Genomic DNA, 20,663 nt, shown 5'->3' on the forward strand with positions numbered 1-20,663 from the left:
TTCAAGATGTGGAGCATAGTAGCAAATTTCTGTGGGCGTGTTTTCAACCAGTCGCTCGAGGTCAGTAGCCAAGTGAGACAGAAGTTCTCTGGCCAAGTCACTGCAGTTTGAGTGCAATTCACTCATTACGTGATAACCTGAGTGCTGATTTATGGTGACATTGTCTATTGGTCTGCCAGGGGTGCATCTCCACGTTACGACCTGTTGTTTATCTAAAAGTTGATTGTCATTATTTTCTGCAGGCCAGGTGGAGAGTCCGTCTGGCCAGTTAATAACTGCTGCACATTGATTGAGCTGTTTTAGCTTTGATTTTTGCACTGTTTGGTAAACAAGTAGAGTTGTAAGTAGACCAGAGAACATTATCACGGAAGTGTATCCAAGTGAGATCTTGTTTTTAGGCATCGTGTAACCGCAGCGACACTCGGCTATCCACTTCTCTGGGCCTTTCGTTGACCCGCGTGCAAAGCAAAATCGATAGCATATGTGGCTCTTCTTTGAACGGACTGGACGTTCGCTCCATCACGTGCTACTACAGGTCACGTGACTTAGGACTGCCTACACTCGAGGAAATGACTGTAATCGTTTGGTCACATAAAGTTCCACTTTGCTTCCCTATGGAATTGACATTCCTTGCACACTGTAAAAGAACTGGCGATACTAAAGTATCCGTATCGATAAGCCTGTTAGTAAGTATCTAGCATGAAGGGCGCCGCAGCTCAACCGTCGTCGGACACGAGACAGGTATAGCTTAGTTATTATAAGTGTTTTGGTCAATCGAAGAAACCAGTAGGCCGAATAACATGTATTAAGGTGACTTAAATCTGATTAGCTTCAGGCCGTGTAGCCGCTAAGCCATATTCGCTCATTTCCTCACTCAAACAATGTCGAGAACCCTTTAATCCTGTGCAGTATGTGGACTTTCAGACCTCATTTTCATCATCGGTTCACATAATGTGAGATGCATTTGTAATCTAGTCACACTGGCGACCAGCCACTCGTGGTCGGATGGCATATGGTCCAACTACTGAGCAGAAGCTAGCGGGTTTGAATACCTTCAGAGGTTCGTGTGGATAGCAAGAGTGAACGGCTGCACATTGCTCCTAGGTTTTTCGGCATAGACTCAGTTTAGTTGATGGATGGAACTCCCATTAAAGTGTGTTGTCGGAATTGCTGGACTACTGAATTCGAAGTATTTCAGCGTCGAGCTTGCCCTGCGTGAATAAGCGAGTTCTGGAGACCGCAGTGGTCTACAGGGCATCACGTGAATCCAGTCAGATTAAGATGACATGAACACGAGCTATTTATCGTCTACCATCGTCCACGAAACAGGATCCTCATTTCAGCTGGGTACTCCTAGGACTAGCTTAACGAACGTTTGAAATGATCAGAAAATGGAACGAAATCAAGAAATGAAAGCAGCTGATAAGAAATTCAGTGCAGTGAACCTTCCTACATCTGCACTCGAATCATATTCCTCGGTTTGTACACGTTTCAAAATCTCACATGATGTTGTGGGGAAGCCAAAGTATGGAACAATGTGAAATCATTGCTTGACTATCGTCTGTCACAACTCAAGTTTTGTAGACATATTGGCAACTTTTAATCTCATAGGTGATGTAGTAGGGTTTGTTCACCAGGAATGTGTTGGATATGGTTCATGAGTATGGTGATATAGTGGAAACTGGAAGGAAGTTGTCCCACGGTTACCCTCTAGCTCGTACAAGGTGTTTGAGTGCGTGTGTTCCAATACTGTTAGAGAGCGATTTTTGCTTATTTTTCATCATTTTCCATCTATTTAAGAGAACACTGTGCGCTATGTTCCAGCTTGACTTACGTAGCACTGTACTTACGGTCACACAACCAGCAAACTTGTATTGGAGAGTGAACTGCTCTTAGTTCCCCAGTGACATCTCAAAATGTTGTGCATATATTGCAACTGCATAAATATCCAAGCCAAAAAACAGAAACTTCTATTCATGCTAGTTCCCAAGTGTGATCTATCAGTGTTTCCACAATTTCCATCTGTTTGCCGAATATACACTCATATCAAGCACCGATCGACGGTGAATGCTTCAGAACCAGTTCGTAACTCACTATGGTTACCAAACACGTTGAAAAGTTGATTTGTTGGACGCAAATGTGAGACCATAGCTACCGAAGTACATCATAAAGATTTACTGCGAATGAATAACCAAGATGTCGGTGTTCACCTGACCGATATGTTCAGCAGAGAGGTGATGTGAATGGCTCCATCTGGCTGCAGTTTAGTCAGAAAAGACGTCAGCTAAACGTCCATGGTTTTTTGGCGCATGTGGACACTCATTCTTTTGTTTTTCCAGCTTTTGTGACCTTTGACTAGTTCCTAGAAGACTGAGGTTTCTACCATCTGGCACTGACGAAGATGTTGATCCCGATGTCGGAAATGTTGAAGCGATTGTATCCCCATAGCACGTGACGTCATTCATTCACTGGGTAGCTGCAAATGCCTCGAAACAAAACCCAACGAATATTAACGGTAGGAAGGTTCAGGAAGGGAAGGCTATATACTCTAGTCATGTAGAACCAAAGGACAGCTATATACTCTAGTCATGTAGAACCAATACAGACACCCTTCGATATCGAAAGCGTCGCTGAGATTGCTGACGCTGGCGGTGCTAACATTTTTCTGTCTTCCAAGAAGCACAATGCCTAAGTGTTTGCTCAATTCCACGTTTATGAACAGGCCTGACAACACTCTCTGCTTCGTCAGCAGTGTGCTGTGCTATCTTAAATCCTAGCATTGCACGAAATGCCACCTATGAATGTTAATTGGAAGCGTTTTTGGGTAACAGGATTAGCTGGTAATCGCTCCGGAAAAAAGCGTATCTCCAGCTATTCGAGCGTTCTTCTGAAAAGCTCTGGAGAAGGGAACTTGTATCTACAACAGTACTCTAAACCGGAAGGGACGCAAGATTTGCTATCCGAGCTGCCTTACTTGAAGGTCAAAAGAAACGATCTAATGCTGTTTGTCATCTTAGCTGAGGATCTCCAGACTCAACAACATACTTACGTGATACCAAAACTTCAGTCAGTCCGGATGAAAGTTACCTGCCAAGCAGCCACTGGAATAATTGTCTTAGTTTTGAGAACATTCAGAGTCCGATTCCCAGGAGTGTTGATTTCGGCAACTAGATTTACGAAGCCACATGGAACCTCTTCGTTCTTCTTCGGTACTTTCAATATTATGAGGTATCAATATCTGGATGCAAACCGTACTAGCAAAGAGAGTTGTCTGGCTTCATACGTCAGGTTAAACTTAAGCGATGGTCTGTTAACGACAACCCACTCCAATGATGGACTCAGGATAGTTTTTCTGCCGCGCTGACATTCAGAGCGGCACCTCATTGAATGTCACGTGTTTCCGTGAAATGGGAAAACTCAATGGGTTGCTTATCGAACTGAGGCCTTTAACGTACGCAACGTCAAATGTGACTTCAAATTTGAAGGTTATTCACTGTACAGCCGGGGAAATGTACTGTCAAAGGGAGAAAAAATGTGTACAATCTTTACCGCTCACTAACGATCCGTCCATGTCTGCAATCTGATTGCCAAGCTCGGGAAGAGGTCACACGTGTTTCCGTGAAATGGGAAAACTCAATGGGTTGCTTATCGAACTGAGGCCTTTAACGTACGCAACGTCAAATGTGACTTCAAATTTGAAGGTTATTCACTGTACAGCCGGGGAAATGTACTGTCAAAGGGAGAAAAAATGTGTACAATCTTTACCGCTCACTAACGATCCGTCCATGTCTGCAATCTGATTGCCAAGCTCGGCGAAGAGGTCAATAGTCACCTGATCAACAACAACAAAAATTCAGTTTTAAAATTCTTTTCATTTGGCTGAGTGTAAAAATTCTTGAAAAAGGTCACCCACGGCAGCTTAAACGCCGGACGATAACACTGTGTTTTGACTTTAAACTTTCCGTAATACTTTTTCGTTCCTTCAATGGAAAATGCCGATTCTCGTAAGTGGAAATTGCCTGGTTAAATATGTGGAAAGTAAGATGTCACAGGTATGACTGGCAACCCATGATGTGGACCAGTGATCTGCAATTGAATGTCTATTGCCTATTTATGATATCCATATTTATTATGATGGCTGTATATGGTTTCATATCACTAATAACTGTCTTAACCAGCCGTCAAATCCTAGAACCTTGTCGTTACGAACGAAGCGTCTCAATGTGTAAGCGTATGCAGTGGTTCATGTCGAGAGTGGAACAGCCAGTAAGTAAGCCATATCGCCAGCCGTAAGTCTTGCACCACAACAAATGGAGTCTGAAAAACGAGGGATAAGTGGAAAGAGAAAAGTTACACCGTTCATAGCGAGAGTTCCTCCGATAAACGCAGGATGAAAGGTGATACCATTCAAAGCACTGAATCGCTGGGAGATGAACGCTGTTACGATAGTAGAACCCTCGTATAACGACCGCTAACAATACTGTTGGTCAACATGCAGTTTACAAAGGCTGTTTTCGGAGGACCGTGTCTCGGCTGAAGTCACCTGACAATCTGTGGGAACATTTTTAATACGTTCTTTCAGATAAGGTTACTCTGAAGAACCTCAAATTATTTTGATTAGGCAATTTTTAGGGTCATCAAGACGGAAAGAATGCTGCTTTGGAGATGTCAGCTGACTGAAGTGAGTCTGACGCCTTTAAAGAATTTAAATTGCCAAAAACCCGCAGAGTTCAGATATGGTTAGTTTTGAAAGGGACGTATGCATCCGTTCACAACCAATCAGCGGCTGGCTCGTGCGGATTATGGCGGCCACACAACCACGCGTCAACAGAGCCGTAGCCATGCCAACAGGGAAGCGAGTGATTGGTCGGTTCTTAGCGTGACGCACATTCATCGGTTTCGGATATCGTGGTAACAAACAGTGCGACTCCAGATAGCAGTCAGGTTTGAGCAGCTCTGCTGGAGCGATTTCTATTGCAATTCATTATGTTGACATCAGATGCCTTTACGGCTGCGATGGAGAATTTGTCAAAAAACCGAGGGTCCCCAGGAGAATGGTTTGCCCATAAAGCGGATTACCGTGAACCCACGAGACACCCACGCATACGTCCGGAGTCTGTTGGGATTGTGGAAAGAAATCAGCCTCATATCTCGATGGCAGCGCTTGCTGGATTTGAGGACCGACCGCATAGTAAATTTCAGTCATATGAAGAATTTGGAATAGTGCCACGTGACTATACGGACCAACCAATCATAAGACGTGTGCGAACCTTTGAAGCTGAGCTGATTGCAAAGAAATCTCAATCGCAGTCTGATAGATGGCATGACTTTGAGGGTAACCAGACATATCAAGCACCAAGGCCACCTCCACGGATCGGGGCGGGGAGTGATGGCAAGGTGAGTCGTACCCAATTGGAAAGATGTGGTGTTTAAAGGCGTATGGCATCATTACCGATATTTCAAAGGGGATTATTGAGGCCATCAGGAAACGGTAAAAATGGACCAGACTTGGTTGCACGCATATGCTCGTAGGCCTTTGGCCGAACAGAGTTCCTAAACCATGCGTCGTTCGTACTCGCTTTTCAGCCTCTATAAGTATAACATTTCTTATTTCGTGTATAGCATCCTATTTTTCTCTTAGACAATTTGGTCGATACATTTTATCACAGTACTGGCACATCAAACATGAATTGATTTTTGCGACCACTTGTGGCTTTTCACAGCAATAATCAATTGTTTTCAAGTTCCTAATTGTATGGTTTATATTCCGTCATTTCCAGCACAGTTTAAAAGTTTAACTAGAAGAGAAAGTTTGAGATGGGTGTGTGTAATGACCAAAATGACATGCTGGCGGCAGGAATATCTGCGACTTCCATCAACAAACATGAATGCTAGGACCTACCTCTAACAGTCATGGGCATCCAGGAAATAGAGTTCTAGACTCATTACGCGAGTAGGTCAACTACAGGTACGAAGTTTGGAACAATACAACAATTCACATTTTCATTCTAGGAAGCGGACTGGAAGTTGGCAAACGGTTAAGACACATACAGCCAGTTTATTCGCCTCCTAGTAGAGTAACAACACACCTACCGAGGGCTCTCTGTACCCTCTAAATATTTTGCTATTGAACATTTGGGGCGCCCATTAAGATTGGTTTCAGCTAAAGACTGATAAGCCTTGGGAAAGCAAGCAAGTGACGAATCAGAACACATATCATTCCTTTGTACTAGCTGACAACTCGCACGTAGACTGTTAGCCATAAAATCTGCGCGTAAGGTTGCCGCAGTCTACATTACCGTCCTCGATTCATATACGGTCTGTATGAACAGTAACGCGATCGAGAAACGTTTGTTAGCTGACCGATCTAGTGTCTCCAAACATCTAGTGTTGTTTACCGGTGCCATTAACCTAGTTTGAGCGTTAAAAATACGGGGAAACTATTTCGGCTTCCGGTGGTGAGGCACCAAATTTCAGGTCGGCTGAATCGGCCGAGTACTCTTATTCTGCCTAACTGCGTTATTATCTCAGTAGCAGTATGTTCCTGACGAGGCTCTTCCACATTTCTCTGAACTTGCCTCACCTACTGTTTATTGGGAAGTTTTCTAAGAGTATGGTACCGAGGCAAAATGCTGCTCTGAACGGGAGGATCTAAAGGTTTGAGAACAATCAGAGACTAGAGGATTACAGTTAGTGAACAATTATGGTTCTCCGGCAACCTGAAGCACATGTATTTATAGTAGAAAATTTGGGACGTTGTGTTCATTTTTTTATCTTACAGGAAATAATGGAATCCATGAAGAAGAAAGCAGATTGGTCGAATCAAGATGCGAATGGTAATGAATCCAGAACCAAGCCGACTCAAGGACTCCACACTGAAAGCGCCTATCGAAGAAGAAATGAGGACAATTCTTGGTTCACTCATAAATCCGCCAACAATAGAGACTTAGCTTCGTCAAGTTTCGGGAAGGTACATTCACGGGTGCGGTACGAAGGTGTTGTGAATGCGGAAAAGAACCAGGTAAATTATCATATTTGATTTTTCAAAGCTTACCAAATCTTGGGAAATGCTTGGGACTGATTGGGAAGTTATCGTTTCAGAGAGGTTTGGTAAACAATCGGTGGATTTATTGACATTTAGCGAGCGTAGACGTTCCATTAACAGACCACCGAGAAACGCAGAGGAATACCAGGCGTTGGACAAAGATTCGGCAATGGCAGGGCATTCTCTAGACACTGGGCATAGGATAGATTTAGAAAATGTAGACATCTTGGGACGGGGTTTAAGATGCCCACCACAGCGACTGGTGGCCAAGGCGGTGGAAATCGCAAGGCACCCCTGTGTGAATAGAATAGAGCCGATAGAACTTGCGAACATGTGGAGAGCGGTCTTAGATCGGCCGAGACGACACGAGGTGGTGTGCAGTTTTCAGCGAAATCTAAGTAGAGTTAGATCCAATTAACCACCCAACCCCAAGCTGATTATCCCAGCACTCTTGGACGAACACAGGTGAACCAAATCTGTAAACAACCCAGGAAAAATTTTCCATTAAGGTGTCCTAGACTGAAGAAGCAAGGACGAAGAATCCTGGCTCACCTTAAACACGCATCCCCCCTAACCAATCTACCGTAAATCTTAGCCATCCCCACTGATCAACAAACAGGAACATCAGACTGAACACCCAGCACTGATCAAGTCGGCTAGTCGTACGAAATCTCACGGATTGGCTCCCTTACTGCCTTAAAACCCAGTCAACCTACTTACTTACTCAGTTGGCCTGACGAAGCTTTTGTGTCAAAAGCGAAACGTTGAGCAGCAATAAATCCACCGATAGCATACTAACTCTTCTGTTGAAGACCTCGATTAAGAAGCAAACCATTTGAAGTAATAATGACCTTGAGTTCTTCCGTATGACTTAGCTTGATCGATCGTGCTTTGCTGTGTTACGCTGGATCCTCAAAAAATTGCTGTGAGGTTTGGGATAAAAGTAAAAAGCGGTTTAATTATCTGTGGTGCGCAAACCGACAGAAACATGAATGTTCAGTCAGTGCGCGATTGTTGTGCCAAGTCAAGGATGAGTTTTGACTGTCGACCCACCCCACGTTTCACTCTTGAAGAATAAAGGAGCGCGAGTAGGATGAGTGAGTTATAAGTGAAAATTATTTGGGCCTCAAAGAACTCAATACCGCTCCAATAGGAGACAAACTGAAGTCCAGTACTACCATTCTTTGGTGTAGAGAGTCACGGGAATAATTGTACGAGGACAGTGAAAGGATTGTTCACACGGGAATGCAAACTGCTAGAGGAGTCATTTTTAACGAACTAGAATTAAAGATAAGTTGACTGGATTAGCCCTGGTTGAAGCAGAGACTATCGACGCAGTAGTGTACATTGGCAAATAAAATTGTTAGTATTCTGGAGAGATATGGTAAGTTCTAATCGAGATTTCATCTTGTCACGGAAGCCAATCTGTAATGAAAAGCAGAGAGGCACAGCTGCTTCATTCTTAGTGGGACGAGACAGCTGTACAGTACATCTCGAATTCCGTATAGACTGGGTTCATAGGGAGGATAAAATTTCTATTTCAATTTAAATTAGTGTTAGCTAAGTGCAAACTGCATCAGATCTGTTTAAAATTAGACTCCCAGTCTACTATTATTCATCCATGTTCAGATTTCGCTGTTGCACCTGCAGACCCCTCTTTGTGCCCGATTCATCCGTTTTTATATTGTTTAAGGAAGAACTTATCACGAGATACACTCACTTGCAAACAGATTTGGTTTTGCGAGAGACGAACCTGAAACCCAGCTGAATCTACCGTTTATGTCGTTTCCTAAGCAACTGAATGTGCAGCACCAGGTCGCCTCATGTTTCACTTGGTACGATATTCGTGATATCGCGATACATGTATAGACGTAATACACTACTCATAAGGCTGCTGAAAATTCTTTGTAGTCTTTTGAAGAATTTTCAGCAACCTTATGAGTAGTGTTTTGAAAACTTATCGCGTTTGTTGTTAATTAAGGTAGAGGTTAGGTTATCACATGGAGAACAAAAATTTCGTCATGTTTTTTCCCATACCTGCGGATAGAGTCCTACCTGACAAATTACCTTCAGTTAATGCCAAAAGGGCCCGCTCTTTTTATTTTCGCGCGCAATATAGGGCACACCAGACATACTTCACATGATGAGCACAGGCACACTTATAAATGGTGTACCTTATGGGTGTCCAACCACGGAAGCACAGTATAACTCACGATGGGCGAAAATGGGAAGCGATATGGCGATGTGCCTCGGTCATCCTCCACAAGTAAAAGATGGTGAAGATAAACGTGAATCGTCGGAACTAAAGACGCGTGCCGCAAAAGTACGCGGATCTGATGCGGAAGAGTGGCGCGATCGTGGAAAACGTGGACACGAATTTTTCGGAGCTCCGAAAATTGGTACGTTGGACCAAATGTGGGCAAAACTTTCAAGTATAGTCGGGTAGTAATTGTTCAGTTGTAACGTCCTTTTGGTGTCTAGCTTCCATGCTAACTGAAGGAAATATAAGGGCTAGGGTTCTGCCAAGTTGCCTAAGCCTGGACATGAGTAAAACGTGCAAATCGGCGGTATGATCAGCAAGCTTGTGACACACCGCCTGTACAAGAACTATTATTTTAGAACTATGTTTTGGAACAGGTAACAATTTTGTGCTTTAGAGTGACTCCTTTTCCTCAAGGAACACATGGCCGGTGGTGTACGTTAGCTGAATAGCGCAACAGAGGATTGCAGAAACGCGGTTGCATTTGGCAAGTTGTGCTTTTAAACTGTGCATCTTTAGTCAGTCATCTCCGCGGTGATACTGTGCTATTTTATGTCATACCCTCTGATGTCATCTCTTTGAAAGACACCTAAAAATACTGTGTTGGTCAGAACTAATGCAGCTGGTTTGTAGAACATTAAAATCACTAAGATTTATCTCTCGACCAGCCAGATACTCTACCTTCCCCAAAATAGGGCCTGATGTTAGTATAGACCATTTCTTAGATGAGCCTGCATTCTTTGGCAGATTTCTTTACGATTCTTTTCATCCACGAACACGAATTTTCATCTCGATAGGTAGTCTAGGATGTTAGCTTTCCTAGAAATATTGAACTGCCATAAGCAGAAAGCTTACAGCAATTCTGGTTGAAACGATTGACTCAGCCTTTTGATAGGCATGCTCGAGTATGTTGAAAGACCAGTACTTCAAAAGGATTGGCGGTGTGGACGAGGCTGTCAAAGAAATCGCCACGTTAGCTGACCACACTTATGTTTAAATCCTGTTGGAATATGTATTCTACCATGAGCATACTAATAGTGAATGGCTCATGTGCACTTTGTGGTGATCAGTCTCCGCAGTTTATGAACGAGCAGAAAGGCTGTTTTCCGTGGGTTGCATGAAACTGAGTGACAGCATAGAAAACTGCACTGTCGTGTTGATGTTGGTCCCCAGAATCCTTGGAAATGTCCAGAAAATCCGGAAACTAAAGTGAGCGCTGAACTTCAGCCATGGTATGATTGTGGAATAAAAAGAATCCCTCTATGCTTTTTGACAAATGCAACGTTTTTGGTGGCAGACAATTTTACTTTCTTTGTACCAACTTATCTGTAAATTTTAAATGATCTTGGATTACAATTACGGAAGTTGTGCTTGAAGAACAAATAGGTCATACCGTTTCGTTGTAAGGTGTATGATTCGTCTTAATGACACGGTGTTTATGTCTTGAGCTCTCTGACGATGAAAACTTTGGAAAAAGATCGGATGTGCTACTGGTTCGACTCAAACGATTGGACACAGCCAGTGTTAAAGTTGGAATGAATAGTAGGCAAATGATAAAAGACCAGGAGATCTTCACGTTAGGGGTCCTAAAGCGCGTCTTATCGTATCATGTGCTACGTTCAGCAAACTCATCGGGTTATAACTGACAAGCATGATGTCAATGAAAGAAGTAACTGTTGATTGAAAACTGTTGAGTTTTTTATGTACAGGCGATTTTTGAATATTTTACATCACTCCGGTGTGTGGATGAAAATAAGAAGATACTGCAAATATGTGCGAGCTAAACGACTTTAAATTCTGGTGAAAATCAATAGTTTGATCATCATACAGATGGCTAGAATGTCTCTCCAATTACAAATTGCCGCGTGGACTTTTATTGAGGGCGTTTAATTGATTTTGTGAACCCGACTTGTAATACTCAAGCCTTTTTGACAAGAAGAGGGAATGGTCTGATCTCTTCATCTTCAGCTGAATCCAGACCCGCAACCGCTTCCAGAACACGACCAGAGGCCCAGGATATTCTCAATAAATCCATCAGCGGTGCTCAAATCCTCAACTGTCTCCGGATCACCGATACAAGTCGTGCTGGTATGTCAGATAATCGGGAACCTCCAGCGATCCCACGTATTCGGTCTGAAGAGGCTGAACAGGCTATGATGAGAAACCGCGGGCAGATGGCTCAGTATGTGGGCAGTGGAGCCCATTCTGTGACCAAGCCTTGTGGTCGGAAGATCCATGTGAGACGATTTTATAAAACTGGAAACTGTACTTTGGCATTTTGAACGTTAGCTAATTTTGAAAATGTTGGCAAGTGGTAGACGGAGTATATGATTTAGATCGAGTCAAAGTCATATCGTTTAAACGTCTTGACGAGGTACATGCACACACCAGACGAAATGTTATCTAGGCAAACTAATTTTTCATCAGTGTGTCAGCCTTCAACGGACAGCAAGCAAATCTGGGGCATGCATTTCTCAAACCTGGCCCACTGTTTCATTTACTAAGTGAGGGCAATGAATGCGAATTGTTTTGAAATGGGTTTTGTGCTTGCGAATCTTGGTAAAGCCACGTAAAATTGTGGGTCACATAAAGGAAACATCGAACACGCTGTTGAGCACACAACCCTGAACTCGCATTCCTGGCAATAAGTAATGCCCAGTTAGCTCACCGTAAGTGATGTGCAGTCAACAGATAGGTATGAAAGACTTTCATTTCCAAAAAACCCATGTGGATTGGTTACTTGGTTTAGCTCATCTGTGTTACGCCGTTCTTTGCCGTCCACTTGAGAAAAGGGACCTAGTGAAGGGTAAAGCTGGATGCACCTGTGGCTACAGGTTAACGGGGGCAATTATGAATGCTGTCTCCCATTGTTCGGTCATTTCCACTGCTTGTGCCTCAACAAAGAGGAATCGTAGCGGAGGTATCGTTTGTGAAAAGCGAAAACTTTCTACTGTATGCAGCATCCAAGCAAATAATGAGTCCGCAAATTGAACTATGGAATACGGAAGAGCTGATGCAATCGGGTCGGTGGTTGGGACAGGAAGTTGGACAAAATACCTAGCACGAAACAGGTGACACTAACCACAGACTTAGGTACGTCAGACAGTGCACCACTCGGATTTTACTGATAGGCTACTGTCCTTTTCATTGCTGAGTAGAAGTTAAATCTGTACAGTTGCGACGGATAGATGTGCTACTGGGCGAGAGAGGCTTCCAGAGCCACGTCATGATTATGTGGAAATCCAAATAATGATGCCAGATAATACACAGCCAGGGACATTATACGTCAGATCAGCTGCCGACATTTCACTACACAGCATTCCAGATAGCCAGTCTGGACGTTTAACATTTCAGCACGATACACCTTGTCTAGTTCCTGGATGCAGTTCGAAGCGAGTTCAGTTCTTGTCAGGCTAGATTAGTGTACATTTGGAGTCGGTAGAAACGATTCAGTGTCTTTGAACGGAAAATGTCTTCTGAACCTATTTCAGATGTTGATCTCATGAGAAACTCAATTGCTATGGCGCTGGCTGATGCACGTTGCTGTATTTCTAACACAATATAAAGGTGAAGTTCCCGCAGATTACTCGAAAGGGATATGCCCTATTCGACCGAAGCTGCATTTTTGAAAGCGTTGGGTGTGATAAGTATTTATTATTCATTTATTTATTTAATTAATTAATTTCTATTAATGGATGGTAAGGCGATAAGTGAAAACCAGCTGGTGCTTCATTTGTTTCTGAAATATATCACTGACCTATGCACACACCCACACAGTGTTCTACTTCAGGAAACCAAATTCCGTACACCATGAGATGTGAATTCAGATAATTCGAGGGAACATCCTTGATCCGTAGCTTGATGTTCTGAGCCTCAGCTCCTGAGCTTGCCAGACGACCTCCGGTTGTATCAGAACTGAGGTTTAATTAGATGTACCACTGAAGACCGTGACTATCCAACTGACCACTTAGACTACCCTGTCGAATTGTGGATTTGCGCGATTAAGATGGAGTTGCTTACAAAGCTGTTTTGTTTTTCTTTTCTTTGCCGTCACCATATACTGGTTAAAAAAGGCGTTCGAAGCCCGTAGTTATGCTTTACTGACTACCCTGCCGAATTGTGAATTTGCGCGATTAAGATGGAGTTGCTTACAAAGCTATTTTGTTTTTCTTTTCTTTGCTGTCACCATATACTGGTTAAAAAAGGCATTCGAAGCCCGTAGCTATGCTATACTAATATCTCCCGTGCTATTTCAGCCTCGTGGAATTGTTTCCGCAGAAAGTCGTGAAGTGGCACTTCGAGCGATGGGAGAAGCTGCCAAAGAACTCTTGAGCCACGATAAGCTTCCGCCAGAGCCAGTACGAAGTGGATTCGCAGCGATGTCCGAAGAGGTGCGCGAAAATGCTTATCGGAATCAGAAAGGTCTTATCGGTGGCCTAATTGGAGGCAAGAGTGATGAACTTTCTTCTATCACATTAGTTGGAGTGGAGGCCCCTGCGCCACGAAGATTACATTACGAAGCTGTAGAATATGCGCTGAAAAACCGCGGTGACCGAATGAGTGACCTGCTGAAATTCAGTTAAGTCACGGCGATAAGATTTGGCGAAACGGTTACTCGTTATCGTTCAGAAGACCCGTTTATGAGTCACAGTCAGTGAGACATGGCCTTCAATTCTGGAATCAATCTACCACTTATTGTGACCCAGTCATTGACTGCCAATTTCTCTGGGATATTTTCATATTTCTACTCGATCTCATGCGAATATTTCTCGTTATTTTTTCAAACTATTATACAGATCAACAAGTCGCCTCATGCAAACGAAGACAACTGTTTTACAGTCAGTGGACAAAGTGCTATAAGATTAAAACTTCGGTGTTCGGTTGTGGCACTCAGCAGGGGTGAGTAGGTACCAACAACAGAATTGTTCAGCTGTTATACCCTTTCGGTGCCTAGCTACCGTGCGACCCAAAGGAAGCACGAGGGCTGAAATTCCATCAGGTTGCCCAAGCCTAGACAGGAGAAGTCAAGATACTGAGATGCGGTGCGAACCACGGACTTCGAGGCCAGTAATTTCACGCCTTAACTACTGAACGAGCTGAGTAGCTACCGATGAGTTTGAACTTCGCATTCGACCAATTCAGTCTTTTATTTAGTAAAGGGAATTAGAACGCCATGCCTCTACACGTTCTGACTGTTCGACAGGTTAAATGTGTCAGGACTTACGGTGAGACTCCTGTAACACCTTGTAACTAGATGGACGGTTCACCGAATCGTGGATGGAAATCGTGCATTGTGAAGTAGTTGGGGGACCATTCCTCATTTTTTCCAACACAGTGTTGCATTTTTAGAACGAAACAATTGCTATTATTCACATTGCTATCGTTTGGAGAGTTCTCTGCCCGTCCTTTTGAAGTAATTCTAGCCAGACAGAAAGTACGGAATTCGAATGAGCTGTCACAGCTCATCCACAGTGCATAAAATTTGGTCGACCATCTGGATGTTCGAACATCACTAAAAGCACTCTAGAATCAGTAGACAAAACCATTCTCATTCTTGTGGTATGTGGAATGGACTCGATTCCTGGAACGTTTCCGCTGTGCCGACTTCTCAGTCACGCAACTTCAAGAAGGATTTAAAGTCGCCAGACAGTTCGGACACACGTATGCACAGTGACACCGTCGAAAGAACTGCCTTTACGGGATAACAATGTGCTTCTTGTGGGAAGAGTATATAGCAAGAAGCTATTACATGAATTCAGCACCGGGACAGCGGTAGGAGTGATAGTCGCTCCATATCCAAGCACATTCATGACTGAGATATGAGTGCAACGTAGCGAACTCAGTCATTTAACACAGGTCGCTACAAGTCCTGAGAAGCGCCGACAACGGAAACAACGGTAAGTTGAGGAAATCTACGTGTTACGTCACTGTATGCTCCAGCTTCGTTACCACCAGTCCTTATCACAGCTATGACCTGTTCCAAAGCTGGATCTACGTACAAGTCTTATCAACGAAAAAGGCCCACGGAAGTGGCGAGNGGTGTATGATTTGTCTTAATGAAACGGTGTTTCTGTCTTGAGCTCTCTGACGATGACAACTTTGTGCCACTGGTTCGACACAAACGATTGTTAAAGTTGGAATGTTAAAGTTGGCATGTGATAAAAGACCAGGAGATCTTCACGGTAGAGGTCCTAGAGCGCGTCTTATTGTATCATATGCTACGTTCAACAAACTCAACGGGTTACAAAGGGCAAGCATGACGTCAATGGGATAAGTAACTGTTGAGTTTGTTTTATGTACAGGCGATTTTTGAACATTTGCCAACACTCTGGTGTGCCGTGCAATATTCAGTACTCGCCCGATTTACAATACATGCCTGCATTTTCACACAAGTTACAACAGTTAGGTAACCGTAGATAAAAAAGGAAATCGAAAGCAGATCAAAATTCATTTCGACCTTTCAGACTACGTCAAGCCTATTCAGACAAGTCTTGTGGATGAAAATAAGAAGATACTGCAAATATGTGCGAGCTAAACGACTTTAAATTCTGGTGAAAATCAATAGTTTGATCATCATACAGATGGCTAGAATGTCTCTCCAATTACAAATTGCCGCGTGGACTTTTATTGAGGGCGTTTAATTGATTTTGTGAACCCGACTTGTAATACTCAAGCCTTTTTGACAAGAAGAGGGAATGGTCTGATCTCTTCATCTTCAGCTGAATCCAGACCCGCAACCGCTTCCAGAACACGACCAGAGGCCCAGGATATTCTCAATAAATCCATCAGCGGTGCTCAAATCCTCAACTGTCTCCGGATCACCGATACAAGTCGTGCTGGTATGTCAGATAATCGGGAACCTCCAGCGATCCCACGTATTCGGTCTGAAGAGGCTGAACAGGCTATGATGAGAAACCGCGGGCAGATGGCTCAGTATGTGGGCAGTGGAGCCCATTCTGTGACCAAGCCTTGTGGTCGGAAGATCCATGTGAGACGATTTTATAAAACTGGAAACTGTACTTTGGCATTTTGAACGTTAGCTAATTTTGAAAATGTTGGCAAGTGGTAGACGGAGTATATGATTTAGATCGAGTCAAAGTCATATCGTTTAAACGTCTTGACGAGGTACATGCACACACCAGACGAAATGTTATCTAGGCAAACTAATTTTTCATCAGTGTGTCAGCCTTCAACGGACAGCAAGCAAATCTGGGGCATGCATTTCTTAAACCTGGCCCACTGTTTCATTTACTAAGTGAGGGCAATGAATGCGAATTGTTTTGAAATGGGTTTTGTGCTTGCGAATCTTGGTAAAGCCACGTAAAATTGTGGGTCACATAAAGGAAACATCGAACACGCTGTTGAGCACACAACCCTGAACTCGCATTCCTGGCAATAAGTAATGCCCAGTTAGCTCACCGTAAGTGATGTGCAGTCAACAGATAGGTATGAAAGACTTTCATTTCCAAAAAACCCATGTGGATTGGTTACTTGGTTTAGCTCATCTGTGTTACGCCGTTCTTTGCCGTCCACTTGAGAAAAGGGACCTAGTGAAGGGTAAAGCTGGATGCACCTGTGGCTACAGGTTAACGGGGGCAATTATGAATGCTGTCTCCCATTGTTCGGTCATTTCCACTGCTTGTGCCTCAACAAAGAGGAATCGTAGCGGAGGTATCGTTTGTGAAAAGCGAAAACTTTCTACTGTATGCAGCATCCAAGCAAATAATGAGTCCGCAAATTGAACTATGGAATACGGAAGAGCTGATGCAATCGGGTCGGTGGTTGGGACAGGAAGTTGGACAAAATACCTAGCACGAAACAGGTGACACTAACCACAGACTTAGGTACGTCAGACAGTGCACCACTCGGATTTTACTGATAGGCTACTGTCCTTTTCATTGCTGAGTAGAAGTTAAATCTGTACAGTTGCGACGGATAGATGTGCTACTGGGCGAGAGAGGCTTCCAGAGCCACGTCATGATTATGTGGAAATCCAAATAATGATGCCAGATAATAGACAGCCAGGGACATTATACGTCAGATCAGCTGCCGACATTTTACTACACAGCATTCCAGATAGCCAGTCTGGACGTTTAACATTTCAGCACGATACACCTTGTCTAGTTCCTGGATGCAGTTCGAAGATACACGAGTTCTTGTCAGGCTAGATTAGTGTACATTTGGAGTCGGTAGAAACGATTCAGTGTCTTTGAACGGAAAATGTCTTCTGAAAGCGACCTATTTCATAGTATTCACGAAATTCTTGGGCCAACTGAAGTTCGTATTACTGAGCAATTGAAGAACAACACATCAGAGCATTTCAAATGTATTCTGAGAACTAGACTTTGACGCTTACTGTAACACCGAATCGCGACGTACGTAAGTATTCCCAGTTTTTCACACCTAGTGAACTGTGGTACGATGCTATGTGACGAGCACTGTTCCTTTGTGGATGTTGATCTCATGAGAAACTCAATTGCTATGGCGCTGGCTGATGCACGTTGCTGTATTTCTAACACAATATAAAGGTGAAGTTCCCGCAGATTACTCGAAAGGGATATGCCCTATTCGACCGAAGCTGCATTTTTGAAAGCGTTGGGTGTGATAAGTATTTATTATTCATTTATTTATTTAATTAATTAATTTCTATTAATGGATGGTAAGGCGATAAGTGAAAACCAGCTGGTGCTTCATTTGTTTCTGAAATATATCACTGACCAATGCACACACCCACACAGTGTTCTACTTCAGGAAACCAAATTCCGTACACCATGAGATGTGAATTCAGATAATTCGAGGGAACATCCTTGATCCGTAGCTTGATGTTCTGAGCCTCAGCTCCTGAGCTTGCCAGACGACCTCCGGTTGTATCAGAACTGAGGTTTAATTAGATGTACCACTGAAGACCGTGACTAATCAACTGATCACTTAGACTACCCTGCCGAATTGTGAATTTGCGCGATTAAGAAGGAGTTGCTTACAAAGCTATTTTGTTTTTCTTTTCTTTGCTGTCACCATATACTGGTTAAAAAAGGCATTCGAAGCCCGTAGCTATGCTATACTAATATCTCCCGTGCTATTTCAGCCTCGTGGAATTGTTTCCGCAGAAAGTCGTGAAGTGGCACTTCGAGCGATGGGAGAAGCTGCCAAAGAACTCTTGAGCCACGATAAGCTTCCGCCAGAGCCAGTACGAAGTGGATTCGCAGCGATGTCCGAAGAGGTGCGCGAAAATGCTTATCGGAATCAGAAAGGTCTTATCGGTGGCCTAATTGGAGGCAAGAGTGATGAACTTTCTTCTATCACATTAGTTGGAGTGGAGGCCCCTGCGCCACGAAGATTACATTACGAAGCTGTAGAATATGCGCTGAAAAACCGCGGTGACCGAATGAGTGACCTGCTGAAATTCAGTTAAGTCACGGCGATAAGATTTGGCGAAACGGTTACTCGTTATCGTTCAGAAGACCCGTTTATGAGTCACAGTCAGTGAGACATGGCCTTCAATTCTGGAATCAATCTACCACTTATTGTGACCCAGTCATTGACTGCCAATTTCTCTGGGATATTTTCATATTTCTACTCGATCTCATGCGAATATTTCTCGTTATTTTTTCAAACTATTATACAGATCAACAAGTCGCCTCATGCAAACGAAGACAACTGTTTTACAGTCAGTGGACAAAGTGCTATAAGATTAAAACTTCGGTGTTCGGTTGTGGCACTCAGCAGGGGTGAGTAGGTACCAACAACAGAATTGTTCAGCTGTTATACCCTTTCGGTGCCTAGCTACCGTGCGACCCAAAGGAAGCACGAGGGCTGAAATTCCATCAGGTTGCCCAAGCCTAGACAGGAGAAGTCAAGATACTGAGATGCGGTGCGAACCACGGACTTCGAGGCCAGTAATTTCACGCCTTAACTACTGAACGAGCTGAGTAGCTACCGATGAGTTTGAACTTCGCATTCGACCAATTCAGTCTTTTATTTAGTAAAGGGAATTAGAACGCCATGCCTCTACACGTTCTGACTGTTCGACAGGTTAAATGTGTCAGGACTTACGGTGAGACTCCTGTAACACCTTGTAACTAGATGGACGGTTCACCGAATCGTGGATGGAAATCGTGCATTGTGAAGTAGTTGGGGGACCATTCCTCATTTTTTCCAACACAGTGTTGCATTTTTAGAACGAAACAATTGCTATTATTCACATTGCTATCGTTTGGAGAGTTCTCTGCCCGTCCTTTTGAAGTAATTCTAGCCAGACAGAAAGTACGGAATTCGAATGAGCTGTCACAGCTCATCCACAGTGCATAACATTTGATCGACCATCTGTATGTTCGAACATCACTAAAAGCACTCTAGAATCAGTAGACAAAACCATTCTCAATCTTGTGGTATGTGGAGTGAACTCGATTCCTGGAACGTTTTCGCCGTACCGACTTCTCAGTCACGCAACTTCAAGAAAGATTTAAAGTCGCCAGACAGTTCGGACACACGTATGCACAGTGACACCGTCGAAAGAACTGCCTTTACGGGATAACAAAGTGCTTCTTGTGGGAAGAGTATATAGCAAGAAGCTATTACATGAATTCAGCACCGGGACAGCGGTAGGAGTGATAGTCGCTCCATATCCAAGCACATTCATGACTGAGATATGAGTGCAACGTAGCGAACTCAGTCATTTAACACAGGTCGCTACAAGTCCTGAGAAGCGCCGACAACGGAAACAACGGTAAGTTGAGGAAATCTACGTGTTACGTCACTGTATGCTCCAGCTTCGTTACCACCAGTCCTTATCACAGCTATGACCTGTTCCAAAGCTGGATCTACGTACAAGTCTTATCAACGAAAAAGGCCCACGGAAGTGGCGAGCTGATGTATCAGTGTATGCTACTGACGAAGCATGCAAGTAGTCTATAGTCTGATGTCCAAGCTCTGCTCTCGCATCCGATGGAAGGTGGATTCTACTGTGGAAATCATAAAACCGCTTTGCGACGTTTGTTTGCTATTTTGTTTACTATTTACACACTGAGAAAGAATGTTTAGCGGTCGTATGGGCCTAGTAAACCTTATCCCCATAGACATGCCCAAAACCATGTAACGAAAGAGTCAGTCAGCGGTCACTTTTCGAGTGTCACTGCTGCTATTCCTCCGGTTCCGGCAGCTGTGTAAACAATTCTGCCAGTTTGTGGACGGACCCGAAAACATGGAACGCTTATCTAACCGTTGCGTTCTGCCGATGTGCAGTTGTTATGAAACAAGGAGAAAACAGACAGGTAAGATAAGATTCACCGCGGTTGCCGGCGAGACTCGTACTGCAGACGTTTAGACCAATATCTCGGTTCATCTATCCCAACCATGACT

General features: G+C 43.6%; 1 protein-coding gene across 1 annotated transcript; it reads left to right on the forward strand.

The window, feature by feature from the left end:
- Nucleotides 1–4,986: 4,986 nt before the first annotated feature.
- Nucleotides 4,987–19,225, forward strand: T265_09835 (hypothetical protein; the record flags this gene model as incomplete). Its single annotated transcript, XM_009176021.1, has 12 exons — nucleotides 4,987–5,397; nucleotides 6,782–7,021; nucleotides 7,104–7,448; nucleotides 9,165–9,444; nucleotides 11,229–11,542; nucleotides 13,562–13,883; nucleotides 14,200–14,372; nucleotides 15,162–15,202; nucleotides 15,608–15,711; nucleotides 15,980–16,293; nucleotides 18,391–18,712; nucleotides 19,029–19,225. The coding sequence occupies 12 exons, from the start codon at nucleotides 4,987–4,989 to the stop codon at nucleotides 19,223–19,225; spliced, it is 3,063 nt and encodes a 1,020-aa protein (XP_009174285.1).
- Between the last annotated feature and the right edge of the window lie 1,438 nt (nucleotides 19,226–20,663).

This window comes from Opisthorchis viverrini, assembly GCF_000715545.1.
Source record: "Opisthorchis viverrini unplaced genomic scaffold opera_v5_310, whole genome shotgun sequence".
NCBI lineage: Eukaryota > Metazoa > Platyhelminthes > Trematoda > Opisthorchiida > Opisthorchiidae > Opisthorchis > Opisthorchis viverrini.